Consider the following 11,035-nt stretch of genomic DNA (forward strand, 5'->3'; position numbering starts at 1 on the left):
TTATTTAAATTTATTTATTGCGGTACTGGAGATTGAACCCAGGGTTTTCACCGTGTCTACATCTATATCCTTTTCTAAAATGTTTTTGTTTTGAGACACAATCTCATTAAAGTCATTAAGGTGTCCAGGCTTCACTGATAACTTGCGATCCTCTTGCCTCAGCCTCTCAGAGTGTGTAGCAATTACAGGAGTACACACCATGCCCAGCTTACTTTTATACCTTTTAAATTCTTATACAAAGAACAGTGTCTCTGAGACTAAGCACATGAACCCAGAAGATCTTAGGGCATTCATGGATAGTTACAGACAATGAAGGTGGAAGTAATTGTTCATAGCAGTGAGCTATATTAACAGGGGAGTTGGCCTTTTGTACTCCTGAGTCCTTAGCCTCTGATCTTTCTGAACACAAGCTTTGTTGCCAGATTTGATAGGAACATTGCTGCAAAGACTTAAATCAGTTTTTGTAAAGTAAACATAGGTGAAGGTCTAGGACCTTTCAGGGGTCCTTGTTGTCACTTGGAGCCAGTGTTTCATAAAAAACAAATAGAGGGTTACTGTCCTCTCACTGCTTCCCCTCAGAATCTGTTGGAGTGAAATACCGAAACAACACCACACACATTCACACATACTTTTTTTTTTTGAGATCGCTTCAGGCTGGCCTTGAATTCACTATGTAGCCCAGACAAGCCTCAAACTCACAGCGGTCCTCCTCCACAGCCTTCTGAGTGCTTGGGATTGCAGGCACCCAGCTGTAAACAGCACTGACTTTAAATTACCGTGTCCTGTTTAACTAAAACTATATTACAAAATTTTATAGAATTATCTTCCTCCTATTGATGCCAGTCAGTCTCATTCAACTATCTGGGAGAAACTGGAAACCCCTTTGGAATTAGACGAGAATTCTGGCTAGGCTTTATCTGTTCCCCTTCCCATGTGGCTGAAAAGCTGCTAGAAATATTTCTGCAGGCTGACTAAGGCTTTGTTGCTCTGCGTGTTTTCAGTGTACTGGAGTGGGTGCTGTGCCATTTAAATGTCTTATTTCCAGATCATTATATTTCCGTCACTCCTGTTATGTCTTTGGCTCAGCAAACCCTAGAATTTGTTTCTGAATTAATCTCATACTGATATTAATGTCTGAAGGACCTGTTACAAGAGGTTCTTGTGCTTTCCTCGCCACAGCACACTCAGAAGCTCTAGGACATCAAGGCCCGGAGATAATTTTTCTCTCTCCTCTCCCTGCCAGTGTTTCTGGATGCATCCCAAGGGTTCTGATGCATTCAGTGTGGGAGAACACCACCCCCAGTTAAGAGAACTGCTGTGAGCACTTCGATTCTTCCAAAGTCTATCTAGGCTCTTAACTTTTGTTTTTTATCTGTTTCATTTGAAAAAATTATTCCAGGCTACCTTGTGTATTGACATAGATCTCCAGAAGCACTTTATTCGTGTTATGTTTCTAGTTCCACAATTTCTGTAGTATAGTTTTTGACCCAAGGGTTTGATTACTTCTCAATTCAGTCTGCTTAAAAGGATTAAATCATTTGCAGCGTAAACTCTTCCTGTTTGCAAACTTGACTTTTCACATGAATGATCTTCCATCTCAAGAAATTGTTCCTATTTGAAAGACTATGAAATTCTACTTTGTAAAGAGATGAAGTGGACTTCCTAAAGAAGTTCATATTGAAGAACACCAAACTAGCTATGCAAATGGGATCATTGTCATAGCTTTTGAACATCTTTGCTGCCCCTGCTTCTGTATAAAATGCAACAGTATGGAGAATAGCCAGTGGTGGGAGGCTGCTTTGCTGCTATAAATTTTCTCTCCTCTTTCCTTTCTTACCATTTCTAAGTATACCCACTGGGCTTTGACCGTCACGTAGCATTCCATAATATTTCCAAACTTATCTTTGGGCCTTTGAGAAAATGAGTGAGTTTGTTTGATCACCCAGCATTGGTAATGTGACGGTCACTTAGTAAACTGTGAAGCAGTTGAAAGAAGAAAATGGAAAATAATGCTGTTTATAGTCCGGGCATGGTCCCAGCATGGCAGCACATTTCTCCCAGAAACAGTCGGGAAGACTGCCACGAATTCAAGGCCAGCCTGGGCTACATTATATAGTGAGACAAGACCTTGTCTGTAAAACAAACAATGGGTCAGGGATATAGCTCAGTGGCACAGCACCTGCCTGATAAGCAGGAGGTCCTGAGTTCGATTTTCGGTAACCCTAAAGACAAACAAACGAAAAAGAACACTCTTTCACCTATGTATAGCAAGTTATAGTTTCCTTGTACAGTGTTTGTCTAACCTGCAGACATCTGCCCTTTCAAATCCAGCACTTTGTTAGCGAACGTAAATATGATGAGGATCTGGGACGAGTAGCCCGGTTCACTTGTGATGTGGAGACTCTGAAGAAGAGCATTGATTCATTTGGACAAGGTAAGATGGTGAGAGACTCTGGGTCGTGCAGCCGTCACTGTTAACGAGTGACTGACGTGCTGACTAGCCTCTCCCCTGAGCTCCTCAGTGACTCTTGTTCTCTTGTTTTTATGAAACATAACTTTGAATGTACTTTGAACTCTGAGGATATTTACCAGCTCCGTGTGTTATAAAATGCTCTTTTTCTACTATTTTCTGCTGAGTTTAGAGGCATACACCATAAAGAACATGGAACTCTGGAATCAGACCACGTTTGAATCCTTCCCCGGGCAGATAGCTTGGAACCTCCCTTTACTCATCTTTAAATGGAGATAACAAGAGATAACAGTTCTTGCCCTGCCTGGCACATAATAGTTTTTGTATGCGTCCATGTGCATTTGTGTGTCTGCGTCTTTGCCCATGTGGGTGTCCCTGTGTGTGTGGTACTGAGGATTAAACTCCAGGCCTTCACAGTAAGCTGTATCCTCAGCCCCTTTTTTAATTTTTAATTTTGAGAAAGAGTCTTGCAGCGTTGCCCAAGCTGGGCTTGAACTTGGAATCTTGCAGCTTCAGCCTACTAGGATGCTAGGATTATAGGCATGTATCACCGTACCTGGCTAGTGGGCCCTTAAATAGTAGCATTAAAGATTAGGGAGGGTGCAGTGCCTCAGATTGAGAATTTCAACCAGGGTCTGAACTCGGCTCCACTGTTTTGTCTTCTGTAAAAGTGAAATGCTGGGGCAAGGGCTGTGTAGTTCAGAGCATAGGCCTACATGTGTGAGGCCCTGGGTTAGATAATCGCTCTGCAAGAAAAATGAAATAACATTTAAGTGAAATGTTAGCCTTAGGACAGTGATTGTTCACTCATCATTAGTCCAGACTTCAAGCCAAGAAAAAAGTCTGAGGAGTAATTTTAAGCCATTGAATTCTGACAACATTTTGAATTGAAAATATTAGTATTTTTCAGTTAGATTGTGTCTTAGTTACTTTTCTCATTGGTAAGACAAAATACCTGACTTGCAAAGTAAAAGGGGGAAGGGTTTGTTTGGCTCACAGTTCGTAGAGGTTTCAGTCCATATCGGCTGTCTGCAAGGCAGGGTGGAACATGGCAGATGTGCCGCACATGGCAATGAAAGACAGCAAAATCGACAAGAGCAAAAAGAAGAGACAAGCCTCTTTCTGCCCCCTTTTATCTTATTCAGACTGCTGGGATTAGGGTGTTGCCAGTCCAGTCAGTGGGCAGTCACCCACCTTTAATCGCAGCACCCTTAATCCCAGCATTGCACTCCGAATCAGTCACAAACTCCAGATTCAGTTGCCTTGGAAGAAACCCCATCTAAAGGTGTGTGAGGCTTTGGGGAGACATCTAGACACAAATCATAACAGATTGGTATTTTGGATTTGGGGTTATTTTTGCAGAAGGAAATTTGGCAAGATACACATATGTTGTAAAGACTGATTCTATTCATATTAAACTGATCTTGATCATTTTTAACTTGCATTATTCAAACTTTTAAAAAAGGATTTAGCAAAGACTTAAATTGTTTACCTTTTCTTATTTTGCAAAGTCTGTACTTTGTAATGTTCCTTGCATAGAAAATTGAACATATGGCCTATACTGTGGTTCCTGGGCTTATTCAGCTGCTGGAGGTATAGCCAGGAGTTTAGGTACTGTAGTAGGAAATGCCGAGAAGTCATTAGTCAGTGGTGGTGGAAGGGGAGATGAATAACTTGAATTTAAGTTGTTCTCCTGCCTCTAAGAATTCCTTTATAAAGAAGTTTTGGACTGCCTCGTAGGCGCCCAGAAGGAGAGCCCCCTGTGCAGGGGGAGCCACGTGGCGGCGAGCACTGTTGCGCGCTGGCGCCGCTCAATTGAGAACTACCATGACACAGAGAAACAGTGACAGAATTGGCCCACCATGCACCAGCTGCAGATGCCCACCCATGGACCTGTGTGAATCATTCAAACATGGAAAAACCTCTGGGAATACATGCTATACAATGGGCCACTCTTGCTTCTGCCATTGAGAACCAGAAAGGTCTGGAGTCAGCAGAGGAGCAGCTGCTGAACAAGGACTCGGAGAACATGACAATGCAGACTAAGCCTGAGGGGTCAGAGGTCCTGTGGACTGGGGTCATGAGAGCCGCTTGGAAGCTGTAAACCAGGAGGACCTTGCACAATACATGTGGAGACTCCCTGGAAGCCATTCTTCCCCTGACAGTACAGGCTGTGGTGGAGCTCCGGAGAAGTCTGCAGCAGGATTCCTGCTGCCTGTGCTGACAGTTGGGGAGAGGACACTAACTGGTTGTGGGGCCCCAATGCGATGGGAGGCTGGAGAGAAAACGCTACAAAAAATGGCTTTGGCCCCAGACGACTCACTTGATTTTTGACAACCCTTAGGCTGTAACTACTTGTTAGATCCTTCTTGCGTATCTCTGTCTTCCTGAGAAACCACTTTGAAGATACCACCATGTATTACAGCAGTCATTGATATTTTCCTACTAATCTATCCATAACACTGCAATGTTTATATTGTTCCTATCCTATTTCATAAATGGATGCATGTCTATCATTATGTTTTTCCTACAACAACCATTGAGAAAAGTTAATGATTATTCAATAGGTCACTCATGTATAGCTCTATTTATTTTCTTTAGAAGCCACTTTGAAGATACCAGAGTATAGTACCACTATTGATAATCTCCTACCTCTTTTGTCTGTAACTCACTATTATTTGTCTATTTGTTTTCCTGAGAAACTATCTTGTAGATAACAATATGTAAAACAATAACCATTGATAATTTCCTACCACTTTGTCTGTAATTTGGTAAGCCCCCCCTATTATTATGTTATCCTTCTTTTACTCTTTAAAATTGAAAAAAAAAAGTTTTGGAGAGAACAGAGGAAGAGGGCAGGAGGGAGATTTTCCTTCCCCCATTTTAAAGGTTTTTCTGTATAACTATTCAGGTAGACAGTTCTTTATCTTAAATTGCTCATTGAAAAATGGAGAAATAGGGGCTGGGGATTTAGCTCAGCGGCAAAAGCGCCTGCCTGGCAAGCGCAAGGTCATGAGTTTGGTTCCCGGTACCGGAGAAAAACCAAAAAAAAAAAAAAGAGGAAAAAGAAAAATGGAGAAATAGGAAGAACTTTACTCACTGTTCTTCCATCATATGACCACATATTCATTGTATTTCTGTTTCAGTGTCCCACCCAAAAAACAGTTATTCAACCAGATCCCGATGTAACTCAGTCATACCTGTGTCCTTGAGTGGCTCTAGTGACGCCTGTGCTGCTTCCTCTTCCACCTGTGCCTCTGCTCCCAGCCTGACAGGTGCTAGCAAGAGAAATTCTGCATCAGGAGAAGCTCCTGCAGCTACAGCAAACTCTAGCAGCCGGCCCTGCCAGCCTCATCGGGAGGTAATCCAGCTTCCACACCGAGCCTGTGAGAGAGAAAAGGCACCCAAGGTGTTTAAGTACTAATAGCTATGTCCTGTCTCTGTCCATATGTATATGTCACATACACATTTACAGCTTGTGGTTTTGTTTTTTTTTTTTTTTTTTTTTTTTTTTTGTCTTTTAGAGACAGAGTCTCACTATGCAGTTCAGGCTGGTCTTGAGCTCACTTTGTAGCCCAGGCTAGTCTCGAATTTGCAACGATTGTCCTGCCTCAGCCTGCTGAATGTTGGAATTACAGGGGTGCGCCACTACATCCAGCTTCACAGCTACCTCATGTTCCATGGAGAATGATACTCTTTTAATAACATAGGGTATCTGGAAAATTAATAAAAAGGATTTTTTACATGTTGGAATTCTACATCCTGTGCTTACTAAAACTTTGATTTTGTTTTATATCTGGTCTTTTGTTGCTATGTAATCATTACTGTTCATATCAGAACAGTAACATGCCTAAGCTGATCAAAAACACCCATATAATGCTGAGACCCGATAGCCAATCAGGCAGCAGGAAGCAGCTCAATATTACCTTTCTCCCTCTCTACCTCCCCATCCCCTCCCCTCCCTTTCCCCCTTCCCCCTTCCCCCTCTATTTATTTGTTAGTTAGTTTGTTTTTTGAGACAGGGTCTCGCTGTGTAGTTGAGGCTGGCCTGGAATTCACTTTGTACCCCAGGCTGGCCTGGAACTCATGACAGTCCTCCTGCCTCAACCTCTCAAATGCGGTACAGGTGTGTACCACCGTGTCTAGCTTACCTTCCTCTCTCCATTTTCATTCCATACCTATTTTGCATCCCTGCAGCCCCCAAGTAGTTCCTGAGAAAGCATTTGATACGATATTCCAAAGCAGCAGACAGTTTAGACTTGTAGCCAAGAACTGCTGATTTTTTTATATTGGCACTAACCCTTACTTTTGTAGGTAGCACTGCTTGGTAGTTAGTCACGTTGGGAGTCGTACACCCATCTCAAGGTAGACAAACAGTGGCAGTGGTCCTTTTACCAGCGTGCATCTGAAAGTGTAACTCCCTAGAAGCTCATTGTGAATGTCAGGGGAAGAGAAAGTGAACCTTACAGGGGTAGAATAACCACCAGCCTATAATTTCTTCTTGTTTTGGAGAATAATAGCAGTCCAAGTCAGTGCTGTCAGAATTCTTCAGGACTGGTTTGGCATTGAGGTTTGTCGGACAAAGAAGAAACCCCATAAGACATATGCCTTTTGGATTGCATTGTGCAATGTATTAAATGTCACAGAAGCGTGGTTTAACCTTTGGTTCATGCTGTCTACTAAAGCAGACCATAATGCTGCTTTTTTATTATTTCACATGTTCCATTATCTTTACAAATACCTTATGATCTACAAAGTTCAGACATACAAGATATATGTCCAATTAAGAGCTTGGAACAACCTCAAGAATTGTTTGTCTTGCATGGTAGCTTTCTTCCCATGCCTATCTAAAGTGAAGTAAACTCAGTGGGGTAAAGGCAGGGAAAGATTATTGGAAAATGTACTACGTGTGATATAGTGGGTAGGTCAGATTGGCTGACAAAATTCTGAGTTTCAGACATGAGATACTGGGATTATGCTTTCAGAATACTCCATAAACTAAACTGAGACCAGAATGCCAGAGTACGTTGAACATTGTATTCTTTTATCCTTAGGTGTTGCCGGGAAACAGAAGAGGACAAGGTTATAGGCCACAAGGCCAGAAGTCCAATGACGCTGCGAACCAAGGACGACATGACAGTGCGGGTCATTACAGAAATAGCTCGTGGTATTCATCTGGTTCCAGGTATCAGAGTGCTCCATCCCAGGCGCCAGGAAACACTAGTGAGCAGGTCCAGGCTCACTCTGCAGGGACCAGTGGAAATGGAGCCACCATGGAGCCTAGCCCATCTAAACCCTCATTCAGAAAGGGGCTCCCCCAGCGCAAACCCAGAACCTCTCAGCCCAGAGCTGCGAACTCTTGAGAGAAATTCCAGGGAAATTCCAGTCGCTTCTCTACCCCACACAATTCAACATGATAACTGGACTTTAGGAAATATGTAGTTAGGTTTAATAACAAAAAGAAGTTTATGCATATCACTTTCTGTGCCATTCTAAATATTTTTTATTTCTTCTCTCCGTATATCTTCTTTATTTTCAGAGGGGGAGTTGTTTTTTCCCTTGACTTTTCCCGATGATATGCTGATTGTGATCGGTCTTTCCCACCAGGGATCAGGGATAACAGGGGCCAGGTTTCCCAAGGGTGAGCAACATTGCACCAGGTCTTCCATCTGCCCAAAGAGGCCTTACCCAACAAGCCCCCGCTATCGAGGCTGTCTCAGGAGGAGTGGGTCAGAGATAGACCTGTCACCTTCTTACTATAAGCAGAAGCCATGGATTCCTGCCAGGTCCACTCTAAAGAACAGTTTCACCAGGAAGGGATTGTCTGTTGCACTGGATTAGCCAGAAAAGAGTGCAAATTGGTGAAAAAGAGAACACAAGGAAACATTGGATAATCTGCCTCTGTCCCAGAACGTGCCTGAGACTTGACACTGGAAGCAGGGTTTCAGCTCCCTGCTTGGCATCATAGCTTACCCTGTGGTTCTTCAAAATGCCCAGAGCCTTGTTTCCTGTGACCGTAGGCCAGCCTGAGGCTGCAGACCACTCTGAGGAAGTCTATAGGAAGTTAGCATTCAAGGAAAGTTTTTTAAAAGTTGTAAATACATACCTCTTTGTTTCAGTGTTTCGAGATTTTTGTTGTTGTTCGCCTCCTTTCCTGAATCCTGTTCTTATCCTGCACCACATTTATAGCAATATAATTAGTGTTAATCTGTTGCCCATCAAAAATTGCTGCAGTCAATCTTTATAGAGGAATAAATAAAAATAACTGTATAAATGTTCCCACGTTTGCTTCACAGCAGCAAGTGACTTCCTTACCTGTTTTTCTTCGGGCCTTATGGGTAGAAGTCGCTCAGACAGCTTGTTCTGTGCTTCAGAGAAGGTGTCTGACTCCTGAGTCATTTGTCCCCTGCTGCTTAGCTTCGGGACCAGATGAAAATGTGAAAGCCAGCCATGAGAAAATGCAGCTACTGTGGGAAAAGATCCAAATGGTGACATTGCCAAGGAGAACTTAACCAGTTTAGAAAAACCTCAGCTGTTAACCATTCCCCTGGGCAACCAAAGGTTATATTTACACAACCCCCCACATGCCTTGATAGAAGTAGTGAATGTAACAGTGTAATGAAGCTCCTGCATGTAGCAGGTGGCACTGGTGCCAGACCCTTCCGCCCCACTCCTCCCTCCAGCTCCAGAGATTTAATAACAGCAGAGCTTGTGTTCCCCCAGCCCAGACGGTGAGTGGCAGTGGTGCAGAACTTAGCTGCCTCAGGGCTTCCCCTGGCTCTTTGGCTGAAGCTGAGCTGCCAGGGATCTGGTTGATCTAACAGAGAGAGACAGACAGACTGTTCGTACTGTCTTTTGATAAAGAAACCAGTAGTCAAGGGATATTGGAAAGCTATTTTCTGAGGAACCATTTGCCTCATTCTGGGGGATTTGTCCAAAACGGTCAGCCTGCACAGGTGTCAGGAAAAAGCCATGCTTTCCTGATACTTGCTTACTAGAAAGGAAATCCAGAGGTTGAAGCAGCCTTGAAGGATTAAGAGGTCTATCCCTGTATGCAGGCAATATCAAATACCGGGTTAAATAACCTTTCGTTACTGCAGTCTGATCAGGCCCGCAATCTGCCAAGCGAGTGGACGGCGAAGGCTGAAAGAAATGAGACAATGAAAATGATTTCAGGGCTCCAGGTGGAAGTAACTCTCTTACAGCTTTGATATTCTCTACGTTTAGCCAAAGACTTCTCTGGGCAGCCCATATTTGTTTAGTTTTCAAACAAAGGAGGAGGATAGTCAAGAAAATGTGGGAATCTCACAGGACCTTGGGAGAATTTTCCCAGGTAGTCAATGATGTCAGTTAAGAGAACTACCTTATCTTTAGGTTGGTATTTATTGTAGGAGTATGGAGCCTGCAGCTGCAGTCTCCTTGTAGTTAATTGGGGTTGGAGCCAAAGGTCCTCAGTTGTGGCCGTATCTTGTCCATGGCTTTACAGGTAAATACAGGCCTGAGGGTGATAAGAGACTCACAGAGGTTTACTTACATGAGTGTACTGCCTATGTTCATACAAGGTGCCTAAGCTTCAGACAACTCACAAGTAAATAAGGAAAGCCAATTGGTTCATATTAAATCCTGCTCAGAGACACTTTGTAGTGGTCTCCTATGGGGATAATATTATCCCTTAGTTATCGTGGGCTGATTGAGTCCGCAGTCTCCTGATAGAGTATACAGTGGAAGGAAAATAGAAAGAGGCAAATGGAATGATTTCAGGGGCTCAGGAGGATCAAAGCCCTCTCACACAACATAAGGTTCTCTCTGGGCTAAGACCAAGACCTTCTCTGGGTCGCCCATATTTATTTAGTTGTTATCAGAAGGAAGGGGTATACTCAAGAAGGGCAGAACCACTGAATGATTTCTCTAAGTCGGGTATTAAGTCAATCCACTGAAGAATGCGATATCCAATTGAAATCTGATGCAGGTGTCCCTGGCTGTGATCCTGGCTTATCCTTTGAGGCTTTCTGGCTTCCTCCACCACTACAGGTTCTACTAGGGATTAACTATGAGTGCGCCGTTTCCAGATAAGGAACCTAGGCCTTGGACACATTCACAAGTAGACACGGGAAGGCAATTGGTTAATATGAAATCCTGCCTGGAGCCACCTTGTGGTGGTCTCCAACAGTCTCCAACAAGGCAAGCCTGTATGTAACCACCCAGCCAAATGAGAAGTCACATCTCTGACAAAATGGCCTTGGAAGTTGAAATTAAAATGCCCTTTTAGAAAAACACTTCAGTTTTTCATGACTATAGAAACTGAAAATTATGTGGTTCATTTCACTGTTTTGTTTCAGATTACAAAGTCAGTGTTTAAAATACCAAAAAATAGAAAAATGTAAAATTTTTCATATTCCTATTCCACTCCTCAGGGATAATGACTAATTTAGCATATATCCTTCTAGACCTTGTTTCAAGGCATAAATGTCATCGACACAAACATACAGGTTTGTAATATTCTTTTTTGCAGTCCTGAAGACCAAATTTCTTGGTGTTTTATTTGGGTTAGGGTTAGAGGGTTAG

At 42.9% G+C, this 11,035-nt stretch overlaps 1 protein-coding gene and 1 non-coding gene across 3 annotated transcripts in view; both read left to right on the forward strand.

Moving 5' to 3' along the window:
• Nucleotides 1–8,752, forward strand: part of Spats2 (spermatogenesis associated, serine-rich 2) — a 126,192-nt gene extending 117,440 nt beyond the window's left edge. Inside the window, exons 11-13 of one of the 2 annotated variants that reach the window (XM_013505714.1) lie at nt 2,332–2,434; nt 5,617–5,870; nt 7,525–8,752. In XM_013505714.1, coding sequence (XP_013361168.1) covers nt 2,332–2,434; nt 5,617–5,870; nt 7,525–7,833 — 666 coding nt within the window. In that variant the 3' untranslated portion in view covers nt 7,834–8,752. The remainder of the gene's footprint in view (nt 1–2,331; nt 2,435–5,616; nt 5,871–7,524) is intronic. The other variant, XM_013505715.1, reaches the window with a different exon arrangement.
• Trnai-gau lies at nt 2,154–2,225 on the forward strand. Its single transcript has one exon. It is a non-coding gene; the product is annotated as a tRNA-Ile (tRNA).
• Nucleotides 8,753–11,035: the final 2,283 nt, after the last annotated feature.

Source organism: Chinchilla lanigera, unplaced genomic scaffold (genome assembly GCF_000276665.1).
Source record: "Chinchilla lanigera isolate Chin_1 unplaced genomic scaffold, ChiLan1.0 scaffold00099, whole genome shotgun sequence".
In the NCBI taxonomy this organism is placed as follows: domain Eukaryota; kingdom Metazoa; phylum Chordata; class Mammalia; order Rodentia; family Chinchillidae; genus Chinchilla; species Chinchilla lanigera.